The 9,697-nt window shown below is 33.8% G+C and overlaps 1 protein-coding gene across 1 annotated transcript; it reads right to left on the minus strand.

The window, feature by feature from the left end:
• Window positions 1-1,961: 1,961 nt before the first annotated feature.
• On the minus strand, window positions 1,962-2,927 carry LOC127684394 (olfactory receptor 4C15-like). Its single transcript, XM_052181327.1, has one exon. It carries the CDS (start codon window positions 2,925-2,927, stop codon window positions 1,962-1,964), a length of 966 nt encoding a protein of 321 aa, XP_052037287.1.
• Between the last annotated feature and the right edge of the window lie 6,770 nt (window positions 2,928-9,697).

Raw genomic sequence — 9,697 nt, forward strand, 5'->3', positions numbered from 1 at the left:
TGTCCACAATTCTTCATCCTATTCTTCCATAAAGGCCACCAAGCTCCATGTGCTGTTTGGCTATGGGTCTATGCATCTGTCTGAGTCAGGTGCTGGGTGGAGACTCTTAGAGTACAGCCATGATAGACTCCTGTCTGCAAGCAAAACATAGTATCTTTAGGAGTGTCAAGGATTGTTGCTTGCCCACGGGATAGGTCTCAAGTTGGGCCAGTTATTGGTTGGTTATTCCCTCAGTCTCTGCTCCATCCTTCATGTCTGTATTTCTTTCTTATAGACAGATTAAATTTTTGGTAGAATGTTGTGTGGGTAGGTTTGGGTCCCTATCACTCCACTGGGGTTCCTGCCTTGTTACAGGAGGTAGCCTCTTCATGTTTCATATCCCTAGTGCTGAGAGTCACAATTAAGGTCACCCCCATTAATTCTTGGGTGCCTCTTTATCCCAAGGTTTGTCTCTTCCAAGAAATGCCCAATACATCCCTAGGCCTGTCAGTCGCTAATTTCCATTCATTCTCATGGCCATCTGGTCATGACACCTGTTTTACCCACACCTTCCTCTCCTTGTCCCCTCTCCCTGCCAGTTCTCCCATCCATCTGTTTCTTATGATAATTTTATTCCCTGTAAGTGAGATTCAAGCATCCTGGCTTGTGCCTTTCTTCTTGTTCAGCTTCTTTGGGTCTGTGGTGTGTAGACTGGGTATCCTGTGTTTAGGAAGTTATATACCAACAACCCAAATAACCCAATTAAAACATGGGACACAGAGCTAAACAGAGAATTCTCAACAGAGGAATCTTGAATGACATAGAAGCACTTAAAGAAATGTTCAAAGTCCTTTGTCATCAGGGAAATACAAATCAAACTATTCTGAAATTCCATCTTAAACCCATCAGAAACCCTAAGGTCAAAAACTCAAGAAATAGCAAATGCTGGCAAGATGTGCAAAGACATCTGTTCAGTTTTTTTCACAGCACTTTTATTTGTAATTGACAGAGACTGGAAACAACATAGACATCTCTTAACTAAAGAATGGATAAAGAAAAGGTGGTATATCTATACAATAGAATACTGTTCAGTTTTTAAAACAAAAATATCATAAATTTTGCAGGCAAATGGTTGGATCTTGAGAATATCATCCTGAGTGAGGTAACCCAGCTTCAAAAGGACATGCATGGTATGTACTCACTTATAAGTGAATTTTAGCCATAAGATAAAGGATCCAGCAACAGCCTTTACATATGCTTTTCTGCAATTTTATGTTCAGTGGTCTCATGATATCATGCTCTTCAAACATTTTCACTTTTGTTTTTATTTCAAATATTAATTTAATTAGTCAGACAATGTTACCCTACATAATAGTTTCAGAAATTACTAGAATTTTTGCAAGAATAAAATCATCCTGGCTTTAATTTTCATGGTAATATTAATTAATCAATTCATATTGAGGCATGATCTGAGAAACAGTTTTGATAACCCCAATATAAATGCTTCCCATAGAAAATGATGCTATCCATTTCAAAGTAATATCCAATTAAAAAATTGTCCTAGTAAATAGTGCCCTATTTATAGAGTTCTTATATTAGTTCAGAAATATAATTATTGAATATTTGTTCATGTGTCTATCTGTGTGTGTTGTTTGTGTTCCTATGTGAATATTGTATATATGTGTGTACACATGAGGGGTGGATAGTGCATGAAAAGACATGGAAAGGCACTACATTCATTTATTTCTTGCTGCCTTAATTTCTTTAAAAAAAAGTTCTCCAATTAACTTTGACTATACTGGGTTTGGAAGGAGCCCTGGAACTCTACAGTACTTGACTTCACCAGTATTCCATTAAAACTGTGCTCCTATGACTGACATCTGCCATGGGTGCTGCGGATCAATAATATTATAAGCTTGTGTTTGCACTACAAAGTGCTCTTATGCACTGGGCTACCTACACTGCATTGTAAATGTACTATTTTAGTAGTCACCAGAAACCACTATCCATCTCTTCCACATTTTCTTCATAGCATTCTTCATTTCCTTATTCCTGAAAGTGTACACCATAGGATTCAGAAGTGGTGTTATGATTGTGGCAAATACAAGAGCATTTTTTTCAGAAGAGAAGGCAGTAGGTCGAGCATATATTAATATGCATGACACAAAAAACAAAAGCACAACTGTAATATGGGATGCACAGGTAGAGAGAGCTTTACGTCTCCCTTCAGAACTGTGAGCTCGCAGAGAGAACAAGATGACACCATAGGAGATGAGCAAAATAGAGAAGATTATGAGGCAGATAGAACCACTGTTGGCAAACACCAAAATGACAAATATGTGTGTGTCCGTGCAGGCAAGCTTCAGTAATGGAAACAAGTCACACATGTAATGATCAATGACATTGGGTCCACAGAAGGGCAGCTGTAAAGTGAAGATAATTTGAATGATAGAATGTAAGAATCCGCCTGTCCAAGACAACATCACCAAAATGCCACAGAGCCTCCGGGTCATGATGGAGGAGTAGTGAAGAGGTTTGCAAATGGCCACATAGCGGTCATAGGCCATGGCAGAAAGGACAATCACCTCCATCCCAGTAAAGAAGTGAACAGCAAACAGTTGTGTCATGCAACATTCAAAGGAGATGGTCTTCCTCTCATAGAAGAAGTCGACAGTCATCTTGGGGGTGACAGTAGAAGAAGTGCATGCATCCAGTAAGGACAGGAATATTAAAAAGAAGTACATGGGGGAACCCAACAGTGTAGGGCTGTACATGATGGTTACCACAATTATCATGTTACCCCCAATAGTTGCAAGATATATCAACAAAAATATAACAAACAATATTTTCTCAACTTTTGAATTTTGTGAAAGTCCAAGGAGAATGAACTCAGTGACACAGCTCTCGTTTAGCATGATTCTTAAGATGGTGAACTGAAATGTATTCATGTAAATTGGAAATTATTTGAAAATTATATGTCATTCAAGTTTCTATAATTAGCATGTACAATTGCCTTGTTTATATAATTACATGTCCATTTTATTATTTCCCAATTTAAAAATAATACTATAACATTTTAAACATATAGTTGCATAACATATAATGTAGAAACTGATACAAATTATTGAACATTTTCAATAGCTACACTTAAAATATTGGAAACAAAAACATCTACTTGGGTGAGAGGAGAGCAAATCCTGTATTTCATCAATCAGCTTTCATCAGTCTTTATAGGCTTCCTGAAGCAGAATATTAAAATTAATTCTAAACTCTTCTAGATGTAAATGAAGACCAGTCTCCATTGACTGACTGGAGCACTGCCTTATCTGTTGAAAGAAGAGCCAAGGGGTACCTTAGGTCACACTTCAAAATCATGGACTTTGAAAATCATGAAAAATGCGAATTTATTTGAATTTCCATTGAATTTATCTATTCTTCATAAAAGATAAAAACTGCAGAAAACTCTATAGCACTCCTCATGATGCATGTGTCAAAAGCATGGAAATTTCTCTCATTTCATCATTTTATAACACAATAGGAACTTTTTAAAACTCATCCTGTTTTCACGATAGATAAGTGAAATGCTACAAAAAGAAAAAGAAAAAGAAAAAAAAACCCAAACAACAAAACAAAAATCCAGCCAAACAAAAAACAATTTTTCCAGTCTTAAAGTTCTAATCTCAGTCACCAGAAGTTTCTTTATTTTATTTCTGCAAAAGTCAACATGAAAACTGTCATAATCAAACAAAAAAAAGAAGCTCAACTTGGAACTTGAGAGACACAAGCTGTGAAGTCAATGATCTCACCACTCAGTCAACAGGGTGAAGAGTGAGGTTTGTAGTATTTTCCCTTGTAAGAATTTCTGGGAAGGGATTTTTTTTTGGGGGGGATGCTTTTTCCTACTCTCCTTTACTCTATAAAGCTTATAGAATCTTCTTCCTTTGTCCTTATGCAAATAAGATATCCTGATAAAGGCAATAGGGTCAACGATGAAGAATCAGAAAGCCATGGAACAGTCACCTACAAATGAAAATTTGTGACAAGACAAAGGTGAAAAAGAGAAACTTCCTCTCAAATATAATTTAAAGTCTTCTGACTTACTTGCCAAGTTACATGCTTTGAAATGTATAAGAATTCACTATAAAATGATAATGCCTTAACTGTTCATCCCTAGTAATTATATGGTCAATTTTGAAAATATAAAAATATCACTCATGGTAGTATTCATTTTCAATTCTAAGTGTAATTAATTTAAAAGAAAATTCTATTGTTACCCACAGAATATGCTTCCAAAATATGTATAAATATTCTAGCTTTCAGATTCATTTCCCTTATGCAGTAAGAATCTAAAATGTTTCTCAATTTTTTCCTTTAAAATATTTTTATGAGTGAAAATATACATGCATAAACATATTTATCTTTATGTATTTGTGTGCATAAATGCCTACAGTTACAAATATATATGTATATAATAATAAGGTATTCTGAGAAGAAAATGAGATGTTCAATAACTTACATCTAAAACAAGTGGGCATTACTTCACATGTTTATAAATCTATTATCTGAGAGTTTATTTATTTCACAACAATTATTTACATGATGACCTAACTCAATTCCTCTGTAGCATGTATTATATGAACTCCAGTCAGTAACATACAATATCGAAGGAAACAATATTCTGAAGTGACCCTCATAAAGTCACCAGATCAGGCAGTAATCACAATAAATTTGCAATATCACTAATTAGTTTATAAGTTGTCATTTAGAGCTAACGCTGAATGGACAAAGAAGTTTAGTAAGAAGATAGTAAGGTAAGATGTCCATCCATGAAATGTCAGAATGAAACTCAGCATTTCATACAATGAAAATGCAAAGGGAAAAAAATCTACCCTACAATCTTGAGATGTGTACTGAGATATAACCTCTTACCTTTTGCTCTTCTGTGCTTAGTACCTTCTTATAGTCTTTGATTGGAGAAGGGATGGAGAGAAGAAGGTTTATGGGACATATGGGGAGTGGGGATCTGGGAAAGGGGAAATCATTTGGAATGCAAACAAAGAATATAGAAAATAAAAATATTTTAAAAAATTAATGGTGCAAGACAAATAGTCCTACCTGAGTCTTCATATAAGACATAAACAACTGAGAAGTTCCTAAGAAAAGATAGCTCTATATTAATTTTAACATTCAGTGAAATGAGCTTTATCATTCTAATTTTAATTAAGATTTTCAATGCCTGTTTGTTGCAAACAAAATGATACCATCATCCATTCAGTGAAGCAAGTTTCAAAGCTCACATTAACACATTCACCATGGAACAGAAGTATAATGAAATCATTGTTCATAATCACAATGTTTAAATTAACACTTAAAATACAGCAGGTCTGAGTGCAAGGTGTAGCATAGATTTAATCCTACAATGTAAAAGGGCTTACAGCTGAAAATTAAGATATAAATAGTGTTTCATTAAGTCTCATAGGTCCGTCCATGTATATTTCATATTCCTGACAAGATTATTCAGACAAAGCAGAGCAGTTTAACTAAGTGAAATGGTTTAAGGTTTATCCTGTAACCTTATATATTGTCATGTGCTAGGCTAAAGTTATATGAAATAAAATGTTAAGTAGAAAGATAAATAGTTCACTTTCTGTTATTAAACAAGCAGATGACAGGCTGTCTATAGAAGACCCATGCACTATTCCTCAAGGTTCTGGGTCCATGAAAGACAAACCAGTAGATTCTGATTTTGTGGTATGGGCAGGCAGTAGAGGAAAGGGTGATAAGGTCTTTCCTCTGTCTCTATAAATTGCTGATGCAAGTTTGTGTCACCATACCAAGCAAAATCCATGATTCTTTCTATTTTTTTTCCTAACACGTTCAGATAATGCAAAAACAAATTTTGAATATAGAATGTTGAATACTTAAACACGGTCTGTATACAACTGCTTATAAAAATTGAATCAACCAAAAATAATATCATATGAGAAAATCACATTTCAGAAGCTGGGGAGATTGCTCAATGAACACTTACTGTTCCTTCAAGAGACATGAAGTTTATTCGCAGCACCCAAGTAGAGTGTTTACAGCCCTCTGTAACTTCAGATTCAGGGTATCAATATCTTTCTATTGCTGTTGTGGACTCCTGAAAAAAGTGATATATCTAATAGAGACATGCACATATCCATAAACAAAAATGAAAATTAAAAATGTAAATATAAACACAAATTTTTATAAAATTGATCCACTTAAATAATAATTTAGGCAAATAAATCAGCCAACAAATTAAGAGGCACAAACATATATATGTTTCTGTGTTAGAAATCTCAGTCATAAATTATTATCTAAAATAAAATGAGAAGAAAAAATATATATTAGAATGTAATGCACTTTCAAAAATATTGAAGACAGAAAAATATCTAAACTTGTCAAAACAAAGTGGCTATATAAGCCTACTATAAGATAAAAAAATTATAAAACTCCAGGCAATACATTTAATAAAGAATTAATAGTGTGAAAACCTTCAGCTTTGTAATAGTAAATTAAGTTTAAAACCAGAAAATTAAATATACACAATTGAATATTTAAATATATTTACCATTATAAAAGTGAACATAAAATACTTTATTGATCACATAGATTTTGTTATTATGACAAGTAAACATTAAAATTAAAAGTTACAAAAAGTATTTTCTTGTAAATTCTAGAAGGACTCTGAGGCTGAGCTTTCATTAGCAAGCATGAAAACAACATGCTAACAACACAGTACCTAGCAGTAATTTTTCCTTCTAAAAATTACATATTTAAGTTTGAGGTTACAATATAATTATATCACATTTCCTCTCCCCACTTTCTTTATTCTGTACTGTCACATATAAATCATCCTTGTTCTCTTTCAAATTCATGGCCTTTCTTTATATTAATTGTTATTACATGCATATATATATAATATACATTATATGTATACATATATAATTATAGTCCTAAATATAACCTGATTTATATGTACATTCATTGTAATTTTACAATATTACAATCTTTGCAAAGATGTCATTATCACAATCTCAACCCTCTTTTGTTTTCCTTTACTCATTGATTTCAGTTCCATATTCTGATACAAGAACCAAGTCATTATATCTATTTTTCTCCCCAAATATTCTATTTCTGTTTTGTCTTTAACAAGCATGCATTTGTAAGCATCTAGGTTTTATTGCTGGTCTTGCTCAGGGTTCTGCCCTGCATCACTGTAGTCACTGAGCCGTTTCATGGAAGAGTGAGCTTGAGTAGTGTGCCTCCCTGTGTCCTGATGTCCACATTGCCTATTATTTTAACAACAGAGGTTTTGATTGCAATAACATACTTTAAGATAATGGAATGTCTTTGTTAACTCTAAAGTGATTAAAATACTCAGAACTATCAGAGGAATTAATAGAAATATTACTATTTTAAGTGGTTGCCTTTAAATAGATTTCAAATTAAAACTGCAATATTTTTATCACCAATAATAATCAAAATTTTAAACTTACTTGAAATTGTATTTCATGTTAAATTACAACAAGCTCAACATATTTTTCACATAGGATTATTGTCTTGTAGTAAAAACATCCCTACTGTGTAGCTGAGCTGCTTTTTACCACTCTGTGGAAAATATGTTCTCTTCAGATTAGTAACCATTCAGTTGCTTCTATTTTCCCCAAATGCCTCAGCTGTGCTTGTCTTACTGCTAATTGCATGTCGGAAACAACTTTTACTGTCCTGTCTCAATGCCTTGCTAGTGGATTTTGGAAACTTCTCTTTTGGTGTCTGAGTGATTGTGTTAATTTTAAGAAAGACCAAATCACAACCACGAGCACTGAAGCAGTTCAGATGTTCAACTAATTGAATTTTCTGACAATTCATAGGCAGTCTCTACTGACTAGAGAAAATTAAGTGGACATACTTAAACCAGCAGACTTCACTTTGACTTTGATTTAATGATCCCTGCATCATGCCTAGTGTCTGGTTATGGGAAGAGGACATTTTATATTCATTATCAATTGCCATGTAATATAGACAGCACACCAATCAACTAGTCTCCAGTATTATCAATATTTACATTGTTGGCAAATAAATCTACTTTCTAATCTATAATATCAGAACTATAAGAACACTGTTGTTATCTACCTGTACAAAGAACAAATAGATTGCTGGTGGAGAGATAATAGAAAATTAGTACTTGTGCCATTTCTCTGTTATTTGCATTCAACTCCAAGATGAGAGATAAAAAATGTGTTTAATTTCATTAGACTTAAAGACATAGGTGTTTAAGCAGAAAGAAGAATGAAGAAAAGGAAGGAAGGAAGGAAGAAAGGAAGGAAGGCAGGAAGGAAGGAAGGAAGGAAGGAAGGAAGGAAGGAAGGAAGGAAGGAAGGAAGGAAGGAAGGAAGGAGTTCCAACTAAACAACTGATTTTGATACAGTGAGGAATTACTAGTTGGCAAGTGCAAATCTGTGACCTCTGAATAAATCATTGTAAGACCTTATTACCCATAATCATAATATCCTCACTAATGACGAGGAATTAGAACACCAACTATATGAGACTCTGCTTACATAGCTAGGCATTGATATTCAATGTTCACTTTAAACACAGTAGCCTGACAAAGGGCATCCACATATAAATCACTCTGTTATAATTCAAAATCATCTCAGAAAATGCTGAAAAGTACCTTAAGTAGATCAGCATGAATAGCTTCTGTGCAAAGTCTAAAAACAGACATTTCCCATTCTTCACGCGGTATCAAATTCAGTGGTGGCCACACTTCTGCTTATAGCCAACTCCAGTCCACATTTGAGAGAGAACAGTGATTCTGGACCTTGATGCAAAATATGTTAGCATTGCTACCCTGGTCCAGCCATCAGCATGGTCTCAGGATGCAAGAAAAACAAAGAAGCCAAAGCTCCCTATCTGTTGCCACTGGAGTTTATAGAGGTGTCCCTGAGATGTCACCAGCCTGGGAGACTGATTCTTATGCTCCTGGGATTTTAAGATTTCTTTCAGAATCAGTTTATGACATATTTGTACCTTTACACTTGCTTGAATGTTTAGAGCACTTCTTATTACTGTAATTAGAAACATTTTAACTTTTATAAAATGAAGTTCTTTCTATTTTTTTTCTGAAATTTTTAATTCTAGAGGTAGAGATGTGTCCATTGGTGCCATTTTTGGAGATATTTATGTGGTTCCTATCTGACAATGATTTTATGTGACACTGTATTTAGAAAGAGAACAGTGCTGTAAAATGAATGGAATATGATGTCTCTCCTTAATTTAGGCAAAATGCATGGGTAACAAGCAAACACAGTAGCTAACTTCTTTAATAAGGAATCCTTATGCTAAACCATATATGAAATGTATATTCATTAAGAAATAAAGTAGCAAAGACTATTTCTTAAGAAAAAACCATTTAATGAAACACTAAAGATTAAAGGTATATTCTAATTTTAATATTGTTTACTTACCTTAATCATCTTGAGCTTGTCTGTATATAGCAGTTGAGGAGGATAGAAGGCAAAAGAGACGTAGACTTTCTTATGTTTGAAGGACGTAAACCTTCACACATCTTCAGAATATGTGAGAGCATTTTGAATACTATTTTAACACAGATTATTCAGTCTTGACATTGCTGCTTGAGAGAAAATGTAAAGGCAATACTTTAGATTATTTCAGAGATGAAAGAAAT

This window comes from Apodemus sylvaticus, chromosome 5, assembly GCF_947179515.1.
Source record: "Apodemus sylvaticus chromosome 5, mApoSyl1.1, whole genome shotgun sequence".
In the NCBI taxonomy this organism is placed as follows: Eukaryota; Metazoa; Chordata; class Mammalia; order Rodentia; family Muridae; genus Apodemus; species Apodemus sylvaticus.